This window comes from Ochotona curzoniae, unplaced genomic scaffold, assembly GCF_017591425.1.
Source record: "Ochotona curzoniae isolate NIBS_2020 unplaced genomic scaffold, NIBS_Ocur_1.0 scaffold_4506, whole genome shotgun sequence".
Lineage (NCBI taxonomy): Eukaryota > Metazoa > Chordata > Mammalia > Lagomorpha > Ochotonidae > Ochotona > Ochotona curzoniae.
In genome coordinates, this window is record NW_024467119.1 from 12,690,770 (window position 1) to 12,705,586 (window position 14,817).

Here is a 14,817-nt window from a genome sequence, read left to right on the forward strand (position 1 = left end):
CTGTACACTTATATACTTCTCTTAATGTAGGGTTTTGCTGTTTATTTTTTTTTTTTCATTTAAAACACTTCAGGATTCTAACGTTGTTGTAGCCATTCTGAATTTAGGATCTTTTAGTATGCTCAAGAAAAATAAATTATCGAGGCTCAGAAGCCAAATACTTTTCTTATAAGTTCTATATTTGAGTTTTGTCATTTTAAATTAATTAACATTTAACAATTTTATGATGCAGTTCCACAGGCTCAGGGTTGTTCCCTGCTCCCCTCCTCAATTCCTCTCCCCCAACTGATTTTCCCTATGTTATTACAATAGTATAGTCCTTCAAAAATAGTCATAAGTCCATCACTTAAGTGCATCCTGACATTGTAGGTATAGAGTTTAATGATTTTTTAAAAAAAGAGTATTGTCTGTGATTTTGTTCCTCACTCTCTCTCCAAGACTTTGTTAGAGAAATGTCCTTCTGTAATTTCCTTTAACAGCTTTAAAAATTAAATATCCTTATCTAGTTTTTCGGAAATACATTCCATCACATCTTACCCTGGTGGTGTAGGCTGCCTCTGGATCATCTTCCAGCACCCTGGAAAGTCCAAAGTCAGACACTTTGCATACGAGGTTACTGTTGATTAAGATGTTTCTAGCAGCCAGGTCTCGGTGCACGTAGCCCATGTCAGACAGGTACTTCATGCCTGCAGCGATGCCTCTCAGCATGCCAACAAGCTGGATCACAGTGAACTGGCCATCGTTCTTCTGGGAAGACAGTGTGCAAATATTAGTCTATGGTAATCACTGCGTGACCATGTCAAAGAATCTTCCTTCAGTCTCCAAATTCATCCTATTGTCCATCACCACCCTCAGGCCATTTCCAGCTGATGGAGAATGTGAAGTGTGGGAATATACACAGTTAAGTGGGGAATGCTTATCTGCCCGCTGCTTAAAGCAGATAAAGGCTTTGAAAGTCATTTTTGAAAGTTGCATTTCGTTCACCTTTCCTGCATTGCAATGCCTTTATCCTCCGTCATCAGAGGAGTGTTTGTCACGCTAACCTACTACCTGCTTTGCGTTAACCTGGCACCGATTCTGAGGTGATTTAAGCACAGCCAGCTGTGGTGGCATATTGATGTGAAGATGAAATGGCCAGCGGGACAGAGGGCTTTCTGCAGCAGCAGATGGACGGGCATGGCTTCAGAGCGACATTGGCAGGCCTAAGAAGTGGATTCTTTGTTACTCGTCACATAGACTTAACAAGGTGTTACAGTTATTTTGAACTAAAGGAATGCTGTGATTTTACAACACAAGGTAACTTCATGGTGGCAAGAAGAAATCTGGCAAACAAATCTGGTGCAAGGCTTCAGGTTGGAAGAGAAATTTGGAAAATCATCAGTTCATTGCATAGGCCAATTTTACCATTATCATCAATGACACCACCCCATCTCTTTTCGTAATCTAAAGTAGCAGTCAACATGTTACAGATATAAACCATTAGCCAAGGTGTGAGATCTGGCCTACCAATATGCATTGCACTAGCTCACCCAGGCTCTTTACTACTGAAGTAAGACACCAAAGTTCCAGTTGTTTACAAGTCAGACAATGCTGATGATTCTCTTGCTATGTACTGTGCTGGTGGTAGGAGTGGCTGGCTTGCGGCACTTCGATCATCCTACAGTGCCCCCATTCATGAACTCCACAGCCCTGTGGAAGCATTTTGCTTTGCCAGGGCTATATCTAATTTGCATTTGTAAAAGATTTCTGAAAATAATAATTCTCATATAAAAGTTAATTTGGGAGTATAATTATTCTAACTCTAGGTATTTCTACCCTAATCAATAGTTTAGTTTCAAAGGGACCTACATACAAATTCATGATCACCACCACTATGTAAACAATTCTCTGAACAATTAAATGAGGACTAAATTATACCTTTAAAAACGTATCGAGAGAGCCATTCTCCATATACTCTGTCACAATCATCACGGGCTTACCTGAAAAGAAAAGAAACTGAAAAACCTCTCCTCTTTTATTTTTGCAAATTCTACCAGAGAACATTTTTGCAAATAATCTTACCGCACAAACTTTACAATACACATACAGAATAATATATTTTTATGCCTAGATAAATGCATATTTTAAATGCGCTGAGCTGCAAGCAAACTCCTGACAGGCAGAGACGGTAACTTGGTATAATGAACGGATTAGTGAGAAATCAAGCGGCATGAGGTTAATAACAGAAGTACACATCCACTCAGCTGCCAATATCAGAACTGACTTACACAAATAAGCAAGATTAAAGATTTACGCCATTTCTGGGAATGTAATGAAATATCACATATTATGCAGGAAAGCACTGGAGACACATTCTTTTAGAATTTCTACAGAAAAATTCCCCCTCTCCACACACCTAGCAAGCTTAGGATCCCTGGAGTACACCTTATGCTTCTCTACTTGATGATTGTGGTATTAATGTTTTAGAGTTATCTGCCATCTCCTGTCCACTACACACAGCTTGTGTCGTCCTTCTTCAAAGCCCTGGGCTAATTCACGTTGCTCACAACAGCTTCCCCAGGGACCATTTCACCAAGAGTTTTCCACTCTTGGATCTGTTGTGAAACTGCAGACCGAGGTTATCTGGACAGTTTCAGGGAGCCACACTTCCCAGTTTTTAACGCAGGAGCCGTGAGTCATTCCTTGTGCATTGTGAGGGTTCATTTTAGGTCTCTTCTTCGCTGCATTAAGAGACACTTGGAAATGTGGCAAAGGACTAGTTGTGGTGCGTGTGTGGGAATGATTTCAGAAATCATTAGCTAAGAATCTGAGCAGACTAGCCAAGACATGCCTTCTAGGCAGGAGGTGGCACCGTTTGGGCCTTAGGGCATGGTGAGAACAAATATAGAAGGAGGATTACTTTGTTTTTCTCCAAGAAGTTAAGAGACTTCTCAGCTGCTGTGTTGGACACGACAAGTCCAGGCCCACTCCTTTGGCCAACAGCTTAACAACACTGACCCTCTCTGCCCCTCCAGGACTCTCAGCTTTAGGCCACCATCACCATCCACTTTCCTGTCAGCAGCCATGTTGGCATGAATCTGTAATAAATCCCTGTGCATGTTTCTACAAACACATTCCACATGTCCCAGCTCTCTGGAGAACCCAACCAGCACAGACACTCTCAAGTGATATTGAACAGTTCAACTCACTCTATGCCAAGGTTTCTCATCTATGAACAGAGACTAACACTGGCACCCACTGCACAGGGCATGGTGACCCAAGCCACTGAAGAGTCCCTGTTATTCTGAATTTTCTATGTAAGCGTTAAATATTATCATCTTACATATTTTACTAATTTTGTTTCTGTGGGTTAACTTTCTTGCTAGACAAAGTTGACTAATAGAGTAAGTTATATGATTGCTCCCATAAACTCATGACTGTATTCATCTGTAATCAGTGGATCCACAATACAAAGATTTGCAACATCCCATTAAAATTAAAGACGACAAAATAAAGAAAGGAAAAAAGAAGATGGAAAGAGGTAGATAAGTATGAGTATAATAAAATGGTATGTATGGGCCAAGTGTTGTGGCCTAGTGGCTAAGTCGCCTTGCACCTGCTGGGATTCCACATGGGCACCAGTTCATATCCTGGCTGTTTGACCTCTCATCAAGCTCCCTGCTTGTGGGCTGGGAAAGCAGTTAAGGATAGCCCAAAGCCTTGGAACCCGGCACCCGTGTGGAAGACCCCGAAGAAGCTCTTGGTTGCTGGCTTCGGATTGGCTCAGCTATGACCATTGTGGCCACTTGGGGAATGAACCAACACATGGAATATCTTTTTCTATGTCTCTCCTTCTCTCTGTGTATCTGTCTTTCCAATAAAAATACATAAATCTTTAAAAATTATATGTATGAAGTACTTGAAATCCATTCTCTCTATATTAGTAAACAAATGAATAAATAAAAATTTGCTGTAATAGAAAAATACCTCAAATACAGTGATTATTTGCACTATTTCAGATAAACCTCACTATATTTTAAAGTGTCCCTTTTACTTTTTAACAACACACACTTAATAAAATTGTAGCATTAATTTAAATTATTTTGAGTTGAGAAAGAAGAGATTTATGACAGCATAATTATATTTCCATTTAATTAACTTCTTCTATTGTGAAGGGAAATAAGGCCTATGCAACTGTGAAATGAATTACAATGAACTAAATGGTATTCTCCAGAAGGGCAGCTGTATTTTACTTAAGAACTGATTAATTCAGGTCACAAAATTAGATCATGCTCACTTGTGTGCAGCAATTTCCTCAATGTACAAACACAGATATAGAAAGTGTGACAATTACAAACACAACAGCAATAATTCACCATTTGGAATCCTAAGGTAGGCCAGCCTAAATTCCCAGGTTCAAAATCATTTATGAAAATATTTAGAGGTAGATTTTTAATGGAACGCAACATGTGCAATGCAAAACCACAATTTCCCTGGTGTTTACAATTCGTGAAAAAGTTACCAAACTTTGAAAAAGATAATTCCCTGGACATATGTTTGTGAAGGGTAGTTTAACACACATGTAGAGATTGTGTATTCAAGATCAAAGATGTCATCTGATTGTAAAACTGATGCGGGAATGTGTCACGGCTGTAAAAATGAGAGGTCCATACTCCAGGAAAAGAGGCAAGTCATGGGCAAGGAAAACATGACTTCAACTTTGGTTTTTTATTTATTCATTTTACAAATCAGGAAGTAACAGGATATGAAGTGAAGAATGAAGGTTTTAAAACTAAATAGGAATGTAGTATGTTAGCAAACACACTACATAATTAGGCATATTTTTAGAGAAATGCTTTCAATTAAATTTTTTTTTTTTTACATTTGGGAGAAATGTGCCAGATCACTTTATTCTCTTGAATGATTTTTCTAATAAAGAAATTTTATTTACTCTTTTGTTTTGTTTTGTTTATTGTTAATAACATTGTATTATGTGATACAGTTTTATAGGCACTGGGATTCCCCCTACCCCTCCCATAACCCTCAGATTTAAATTTCATCTAATGATCTGGCCACATATATTTTAGAGTACCTCAGCTCAACCCTAACACTGACAAAATTCTGTGTTTCTACATTCAACCCCATCTCAGCTCTTAGAGTCCATGTTAGCATTTTTACTTCTATCTGCAGCCCCTCTATTTAACATATCCATAATTCAGAGTTCAAAATGCCTGCTGGGGGTAGTCAGCTTAGCAAAGTGCCTCTGTGTTAGATTTCATATCAGCTTTAACACTGGAGGACTCTAGACTGCCCTGATCTACCAGGCATCAGTCCTGCACTTGGACACCCATGTGGGTAGCTCTCCTACTAAAGAGGACAGCAATATACCCACAAACCTTCAGCCAACAAAGCCAACACGGAGTGCACCTGTTGAACGCAAGCCTTTGTTTAATCAGAAGGGAGCTGAGATTTCCTGGAGCCAGCCTGAGACTCCAGGAATCCTTCCTGTGTGACGGTACCCTGACTCTGCATCACTGACTCCATCATTTGCACAAATCCCTGAGACATGATAGGGAACTGAAATTAGCAAACACCCCAAGAAAGCAGCCTTATTTCTCCCTCCTCGGCACCCCTGAGCATACAGCTCACATCTTGTCCAGGCAAACAAAGCATCAGTCTACATTAGTATCATCTACTGCATCCCCATAAAATTCTCCATGCTTGTAGAAGTTCCTCCGTGCAGCTACATACAGCATTTTGAGTTTCCTCACTCATGTCTCAGAGTTTCTTCTTTTTGCCTGATTTCTCATATTTTGGAATTTCCTTACACTCGAGACTCTGTGGTCCACACAGTCACCCCTAGATGTGCAGCGGCAACTAGCCCAAGCAACTTTGTGTACACTAAAAATGTGTTGTCTTTCAAGCCATTTACCTAAAACGGAACGGTGCCTGCAGTAAGCTGCAAACATTCATTTATACTCTTTAAGTCATCTATAGATTACTTTTAAAGTCTCATACAATGTAAGCACTATGCTTATAATTTTCAGACTTTATTGTTTATGAAAAATGACGAGGAAAAGTAGGCTCAATGTGTTCTCAAAACAAGCAATTGCACTCCTCCAGCCCACATCCTTGGAGTCTTGGGCAGAACCCAAAGATTTAGAATGCGCAGCTGTGCAGAGATTGCTGTATCCACAACTGTTTACTCAAAGTCTAATGGATAGTGCTTAAGCAAGATTCCCCGTCTCTTTCTTGAACAAATACGTATCATAAATAAAACTCAGATTCACTGAATTTAGACAACAGAATTTATACTCTAAAGAGAATATGCTGAACTTATGACTTATACAGTTGGAAAGGAAAAGCAATTACTCTTAGGAAGATGGGCACCACGGATTCATCTTGTAAATTTTTTTTTTTTGCTAGCATCATCTAGTTTTAAAAGTCAAATTAATTATATGTGACAAGATAGGTTGTTATGTCAAAAACAAAAAAAATGTTCTTTTAGAAATATAATAGAAGGATAAAACAGTCATTATATCTTAGACGATGAGAGAAAACCAATTAAAAGAAATATTTGCAAACAAATATTATCTTCTTTTGCTGACAAGAATAAGGCACTTCAGAACCCATCGGATTATTTTCCATGCTGGAGTCATTTTGATGCTAATTACATTTAGTTTGGCTTGTGTTTTGTCTCAGTTCCTGCTAGCCTGCAAGAATGACATAGCGATAATTAACCTGGCTTACTCTAACCCTTGTAAATTCAATCAAACTGTATAGATCATTTTCCATTATCTAGCTTGTAATTCAGGCAAAGAATGGATCTGCCAATAATTTTGAAAGCATATTATCAAAAATCCATGGAAAACGTGCTCTTAGCATGTCAAAGCAAGACTTCACCCACAGAGTAGAGCTCCTATATTACTTTGTATTTATTATTTATTTGGGGCCCATCCCAGGTACAGTCTGAAAGTAGCCACACACTATAGAAGTGATCTTTGTCATTGATAATAATAATAGGGCTTCACATTATTCATTTTTTTCATCATTTACTATTTCTAAAGCACTGTGTTCTTACAAATTCTTATGAAAGCATTAGGATTTTTTCAAAGAGAAATTTAGAGAAGTCAAACCCATTATTTGGATTGACAACATAGTTACAAGAAGCAAAGCCAGAAACCAAATACCTATCCCTCTGAATACATATGGAACTTTTCCTTTCCTCCATACTAGGAGGCCTATAATTTCAAAATAAATATTTACTTTACATGTTAACATTCATTTTAGAATCTCAGGAATATTCACTTTCTGGGACCTATACAAATATGGTCATCGTGATTGTGTTATTTAAACTATCCAATTACTGAGATTTAGCCTAGTAGGAATGCATAGTCCACTACTGAGAGCTACCCTAGCAGCAACTCAGCTTCTCTCTGTGTTCTTTCTTTTTAAGATTTATTTATTTTTATCACAAAATCAGAGTATATATATATATGCATATATATATAGAGAGAGAGAGAAAAATAGAGACAGAGGGAAAGAGAGAGAGAGAGAGAGAGAGAAGAGGAGGAGGAGGAGAGACAGAAAGATCTTCCATCAGATGATTCACCCCCCAAATGGCCACAACTGGCAGAGCTGTGCTGATCTGTAGCCAGGAATGAGGAGCTCTTCTGGGTCTCCCACACAGGTGCAGGGTCACAAGGCTTTGGGCCATCCTCGAATTCTTTCCCAGGCCACAAACAGAGAACTGGATGGGAAGCATGGCTGCCAGGATTAGAACCAGTGCCCATATGGGATTCTGGCACATTCAAGGCTAGAACACTCTCTAAGCATTCTATCCTTTAATAAAGTCATTACTTAAGCAATGCTCTGAAGAGTCTACTTTGGAATGAGCTTGGATTCCACAGTACTTGGAATTACATCCTCAAGTAATTCAAGCCTAGAAGCAGAGGTTATAACAGTGGCCACCAGAGGCTGTAGGGAGTGGGATTTAGGCAGCAACTGTTTGATGACTATGGAGCTGTGGTTTTGCAATGTGACAGACTTCTGGAAGTCTGCACCACATCATTGTGCTCATTGTCAGCAATACTTTGCCACACAATTAAAAAAAAATTAGAAGAACAAATCTCAGGGTAGAGTTTTTTTTTTTCCTTTTTCCCCACAGTAAACAAGAAATGAGTATGTCTATTTGCAGTGCAATACTTCAGTGTCAACATTCAGTAACACGTGTCCAAAAGAAGATGGAATATGTCACCCTGGACGATGCAAACCTGACATCAAACATCTCAATTTTGGGAAAACAAACTTGGGAAATGACTCCAGCTCAGGTGCTTGGGGTCAGGTTCCTGACAAGCAGCAGGGGGACGGCCTGCGAGGTTGGGAACATACAATGACAGTCTCCAATCCCAGGTATTGAAAGAGATTTGATACACCCTGAGCTACATCAGTTTGACAAACACTAAGCTGGGTGGCACCACAGTAGTTGCAACTAAATCTAGACTGATCATTTTCTCCATGTTATTTCCAACTGCTTTTCTGAAACCACTAAGTCATCAATAAACATAGGAAGTCAGTGAAGAATCCCAGTTCTTCACTTAGTGACACCCTGATTCAAGGTGATCATCTCTCAGAAGCATTTTGTGGGACCTACAGGTGACTTCCTTCTGCATAAACTTTAATGTATATACTTTTATTTAATGATGAAGGGATCTCAGCTCTTTAAATTGCAATCCAGTTAGCAAGCCAACAATAAAAGTTCTTTAAATTACTTTTGCTTTTATTCCAAGGGAAACTTGGAATAACACAAGGATGGTGATCCAAGTCAACCAGAAAACAGAATCTTGTGTTTGTACTAGACCTAGATATGACTTATTGAGGGAGATATACAAAATGATAGCAGTAACTAGTAAAAGCAAGGGAGTGGCTCATTAAAATGCAGAAGGGTACTGAGATACCATAATTATATTACGATCTTTATTAGCTGCCTAATATGTTACAGTAAATCAATTATAAAATTACATAATTCTAATTTAAGGAAATGTGATAAAAAAAAAAGCCTGTGTATCTTCTGTGAGACTAGAACAGAAAAATGTAAACTGTGCCTACAAGCAGAAATTCCAAGCTTTCAAAACATCTTCCTTGGAGCCAGCTTTGCGGCACAGCAAATCATGCTGCCACCTGCTACTCCGACATCACACGCGGGTGCTAGTTTAAGCCTTGGCTTTTCCACTCTTGGCCCAACTCCATGCCAATGATCTGGATAAAGCAGCAGCAGATGATTCAAGTATTTGGGTCCCTGCCACCCATCCAGAAGACCCAGAAGAGCGAAGGCTGTTTGGCAGGCTGGAAAGCAAATTAAAGGATGGAAGAACGCGCTCTCTTTCACTCTCTCCCTCTTCTTTCCTTTCCTTCCTTCCTCCCTGTCCCTCTCTGCAATTCTTCCTTTCAAATAAATAAATACATACATATATGTAAAAAATCTCAAGCATACTCATATTCACACATTTTTTTTTTTTAGAGCTAAGGGTAGATCCATCCTTACACACAAGGTTTTGTAATAGTATACTAACTGACATCCCAATTTTAATATGCCCACAACTGATTGTCAACCATAATCATTCTCCTTCCAAATTCTTCTTCGTTAATGTCACGTCTTTTAATACACTCAGGAAAAAGACACATAATGATCATAGACTCCTCTCATTCACGAGAAACCTTTCTTACATGATTTTGCATCATCTAGACAGGATGTGGACAATTAGGATAGCAGGTAAGATGCTCTTATTCAATACTGAAGTACTTGTGTTTGAGTCCTGCCTAGAGTACCTGACTCTGGTTTCCTGCCAATGCAGACCCTGAGGGATGGCTGTGATGGCGAAAGTGACTGAATCTGTTGCCCACATTCGAGGACCAGCGAATCCATTATGACCTGTCAATAATCTCAGTTGCTTGCTCTCTTCCTCCCTGCTTAAACACCAGCTACTAAGCAAGTAAATATTTAAAAAGGAAGAGGTGAGTGTTTGGGCTGCTGGAATTCCACACAGAGTGCCTGTGTCTGAGTGCCAGCTCTGTTCACCATCCCAGTTCCCTGCTGCCATGTACCTGGGAGGAAGCAATGTACAGCTGAAATACCTGGGTTCCTGACATTCATGCACAAGACTCATTTTGAGTCCTTGGCTCCTAGCAGTTGTAGCTGGCATTGGGGGAATAAACCAGCACATGGGAAATTTCTCTCTGCTCTCCTTTTCTATATATTTACTTCTTAAATAAACAATATGAACAACTTTACATTAATAATAAAAAGGCACATTGGTTCAAGCCACCTGTTTTCATCTCAGTCACCTGACTGATCTCGTTAATGTATGAATTGGATTCTGTCTCATTTTGGTAAACTTTTTAAAGCTGAAATGAAGTAAGGTCATTGGAGAGACCAGGAAGTATCTTTATGTCATCTCCCCTGCTCCCTTAACATGAGCTTCTCCAGACACTTCTGGCTCACCCCACTGCAGCAGGAACAGACTTCCAGAACACCCCGAACATGTCTGATTCCTGCAGCTCTGTTCCCAGGTGTCTCAAGCCCAAGTAAGCCCTTGGGTCTTAATATTCTCACTAGCTTGGCTTTCTGCATTTGACACATTGTAAGTGTATGTTCTTTTCTGTCTCTGCTACTCAAAGTAAGCTGTATAAAGAAAGAATCTCAGTCTGTTTAATTCCTGCTTTACATTCAACGATTAATAGGAAAAGACAAACACTAGATTATCAATTAATATTTTGAATAAATATAATATTGTTTTACATACATAAGAAGATAGAATATGACATTGACTCCACATTGTTTAAAAGGTGAGATTTTAGAGTCAAAAATAGCAGCTCTTTGAAAACATGGATTTAATTCATAATAATTTCCTGATATGGGGAATAGTTATTTCAATTTAATGTTGATTTTCCTTATATGAAAAAATCCAAATACTAGGGCCTATAGCAATAGCATCATCACTCTGATCCAAGAACCAGACAAAGGGTGTTATACCTGTAAATTTTTTTGATGCTAATGATTTGTTAGGTGTAATAATCAGCATATTACAGAGCCTGTTAATGGATTCTATCATAATGTCTTTTGTAAACATAAGGTTATTTAAAATAAAATACAAATGGTATTATTCTAACTAATTTTACTAATCCACACCAGTGCAATTTATTCATCCTTCTGTTTAATTTCAACTGCCTGAATATGTCTGATCCTATGTTAGTTTTGAGGTGTTCATTGTGTAATAGTGGGAATAAAACGTGTGGATACAATGGACATATTAGATAAGAAGACAAAATGCAGGGCCCGACACGGTGGTGCAGTGGTTAAGGTCCTTGCCTTGCATGCCCAGGATCCCATATGGGCGCCGGTTCTATCCCGGCAGCCCCGCTTCCCTTCCAGCTCCCTGCCTGTGGCCCGGGAAAGCAGTTGAGGACGGCCCAAAGCTTTGGGACCCTGCACCTGCGTGGGAGACCCGGAAGAGGCTCCTGGCTTCGGAATGGCATAGCATCGGCCGTTGCGCTCACTTGGGGAGTGAATCATTGGACAGAATATCTTCCTCTCTGTCTCTCCTCTCTATATATCCACCTTTCCAATAAAAAAATAATAAAAAAATAAATCTTTAAAAAAAAAAGAAGACAAAATGCAGAGAAAGGCTACTGGTGTTTGTGTGATTGACTCAGGAACAGAAGTCACTTATTTAGCAAATACTTCAAGTACTCCAATGTGCAGGGTTTTCACTTCAGAGCACTCAAATGAAAAATCAAATAAATAAACCACGCTTTTAGAAGTTTGTACGGCTAAGTGTGTATTCTGACACAGATCTGGGAAGCTCTCTATTGATGAATGATTCAGCATTATTGCGTGCCTACTCTACTACACAGACACTAAGGACTTTTCCCTCATGGGAAAAGTTGCATTTGAATTTAAATTTAAAATCAAGTTGAAAGGAAAGATATACAAGGATCAAGTGGAGTATCTGAACTGGACATATAAAGAACCAGGCAGAGTTTGTAGAATTTTGTAGCACATTCATACCCAAATCAGCTCCAAATTAAATGCATTTTGATCCCTGGTTGATTTGTTGATGGTGAAGTTTGACTGGAGAGCAGTGCTTTACTAACAGTTGCACGAAGCAATGTATGGGCTAAGTGGAGATGTTTGAAGGCTGTTGAAATTAATATAACAGTCTTTGAAAGGAAAAGACTCAATGAGGTAGAATGATAATAATGAAATTATAAGTTAATAAATGAGTTGAGGGCCTGGCGGCTTGGCCTGGTGGCTGAAGTTCTTGCCTTGGACGCACCGGGATACCATATGGGCGCTGGTTCTAATCCCAGCAGCTCTACTTGCCATCCAGCTCCTTGCTTGTGGCCTGGGAAAGCAGTCGAGGATGGCCCAAAGATTTGGGACCCTGCACCCGCATGAGAGACCCGGAAGAGGTTCCTGGTTCCCGGCTGTGGATTGTCATGGTACCAGCCTTTATGGTCACTTGGGGAGTGAGTCATCGGACGGTAGATCTTCCTCTCTGTCTCTCCTCCTCTCTGTATATTTGACTTTGTAATAAAAATAAATAAATCCTTAAAAAAATAAATAAATGAGTTGACATAGTCTGGTAATACATCATCAATTATCATCTATTTAAAGTGAGATTTGGAGAAACCCGTAATAATTTTGCGAAATTTGTGAATTACTAAATTCATAATAGAACGAAGTTTACTTGTACATGACTACAAGTTTAGGAAGGACTTACCCCAACTATTAAAATCAAAAGAAAGGGAGGCAATTTTTCCAAACTCTTTCTATGAAGGCAATATTTTCTTTCTCCCAAAGCCAGAGACATAACAGAGAAAGGAAATTGCAGATTGAATTGATATGCCTAATAAACACAGATGCAAAAATTCTCAACAGAATACTAGCCTACGGCGTCCAACAACATACAGGAATGGCATTCACCCAGACCAAGTTGGATACATACCTGACATGCAGGGATGGTTCAACATGCAAACCAATAAATGTGATTAAGCACATAAACAAATTGAAAACTAAACACCATGTGATTGTCTCCATAGATGCAGAGAAGGCTTTTAAAATCCAATACCACTATATGCTAAAAACCCTAGGCAAGTTAGGCATGGAAGGAATATTCTACAGTACAATCAAAGCAATGTATGAAAGACTGAATGCCAGCACCGTATTAAATGGGTAAAGACTAAGTTTTTCCACTAAGATCTGAAGCTAGGAAGGATGTCCACCTTCACCAATACTGTTCAGCACAGCATTGCAAGTCCTTGTTTGAGCTATTAGGCCAGAAAAAGAAATGAAAGGAATTCAATGTGGAAACAAGAAATGAAATAATACCTTTTTGTAGATCACTCTCTATTCATTTGAGAATCAAAAGACTCAAACAAGAGACTACTGGAACTCGTAAGAGAGTTTGTTAGGGTAGCAGGGTACAAAATTAATGGACACAAATTGATGGCCAAATACCCCATGGCCCAGAAAGAACTTTTAAGTGCAGCCCCCTTTAAAATAGCAGAAAATAATCTTAAATACATTGGAATAAACTTAATCAAAGATGTGAAAGAACTCTACGATAAAAACTACAAAAAATTTTAAAATAGAAGACATTAAAGATAGAGAAATTTATCATTTTCCTGGATTGGCAGAATCAATGTCATTAAAATGTTTATATTACCAAAATATTATACAGATTCAATGCAGTCCTAATCAAAACCCAGCAGCATTTCTCTCAGAAATAGAAAATTGCATAGGTGAGTTAATCTGGAAACACCAGAGACCACAAGAGACAAAGCTATCCTGGCGAATGAAAATAAAGGTGGAGGAAAAACAAACTAGCGCAGTATGGTTCCAGTACAGAAAGAGAGAATGATCAGTGCAATAGAGCAGAAACCCCAGAAGCGAGCCCACACATGGTGTAGGCCCCGGTCTCCCAAGGGTTAACTCCACAGCTCAGCTGTTTCTCAGAGGTGTAACAGGAAGGGTAATCATGGCCTGATACATTTAGCCCATGGCCTGACTGCAATTTCCCTCCTTCCTGCCTCCCATTCTTGCACGTCCTGACTGCAATTTCCCTCCTTCCTGCTTCCCCTTTTTGCATGTCCTTGGGGGAGCTTAGGTGTTGCTTAACCATTGGGAAGATCCTGGGAGGGGCCAAGCAAACTATATAAGAGAGTTCGACTTTGAATAAAGGCCTCACTTCACAAGAATGAGTCTCAGTGTGTTGTGTGTCTTGTCTGTCTCATAACCCTAGTCCCTCCGCTCGACTCGGGGCTTGAGGTACGTGGCAATGCAGGCGTTGCCTACAACATGGATAGCCAACAAATCTTCAACAACAGGCCTGGAAAGAATCCAGGAAAAAGTTTGGCCTCTTCAACAAATGCTGTTGGGAAAATTGGATAGCAGCCTGCAGGAGAAAGAACCAAGACCCTTCACCTGTCCCCTTATACAAAAACTAGCACAAAATGGAATAAAAAAAATCTGAATCTGTACCCAAAAACTCTCACTATTAGAGGAAAACATAGGAAGTAGCCTACAAGATATAGGAATTGGGAAAGACTTAGAAGTGTCACCAAAAGCAGAGGGAGTCAAACCAAAATAAACAAAACTCAAACTAAGCAGTTCTGTGCAGCAAAGGAAACAATCAACAGAGTGAAGAAGCAACCAATAGACTGGGAGGAAATCTTAGAACACTACACAATCGATAGGGAACTAACATCCAGGATTTACAAAGAGCTTCAGAAACTCTACAACAGCGAAACAAACAACCCTGTGAAGAAATGGGTAAA

The 14,817-nt window shown here is 39.4% G+C and overlaps 1 protein-coding gene across 9 annotated transcripts in view; it reads right to left on the reverse strand.

The window, feature by feature from the left end:
• EPHA5 (EPH receptor A5) overlaps positions 1-14,817 on the reverse strand; it is a 325,738-nt gene that overhangs the window by 22,288 nt on the left and 288,633 nt on the right. For all 9 annotated transcript variants that reach the window (XM_040967111.1, XM_040967109.1, XM_040967112.1 and 6 more), the window contains 2 exons: positions 1,918-1,979; positions 538-747 (listed from right to left, as the gene is read on the reverse strand). In XM_040967111.1, the coding sequence (XP_040823045.1) occupies positions 538-747; positions 1,918-1,979 (272 nt within the window). The remainder of the gene's footprint in view (positions 1-537; positions 748-1,917; positions 1,980-14,817) is intronic.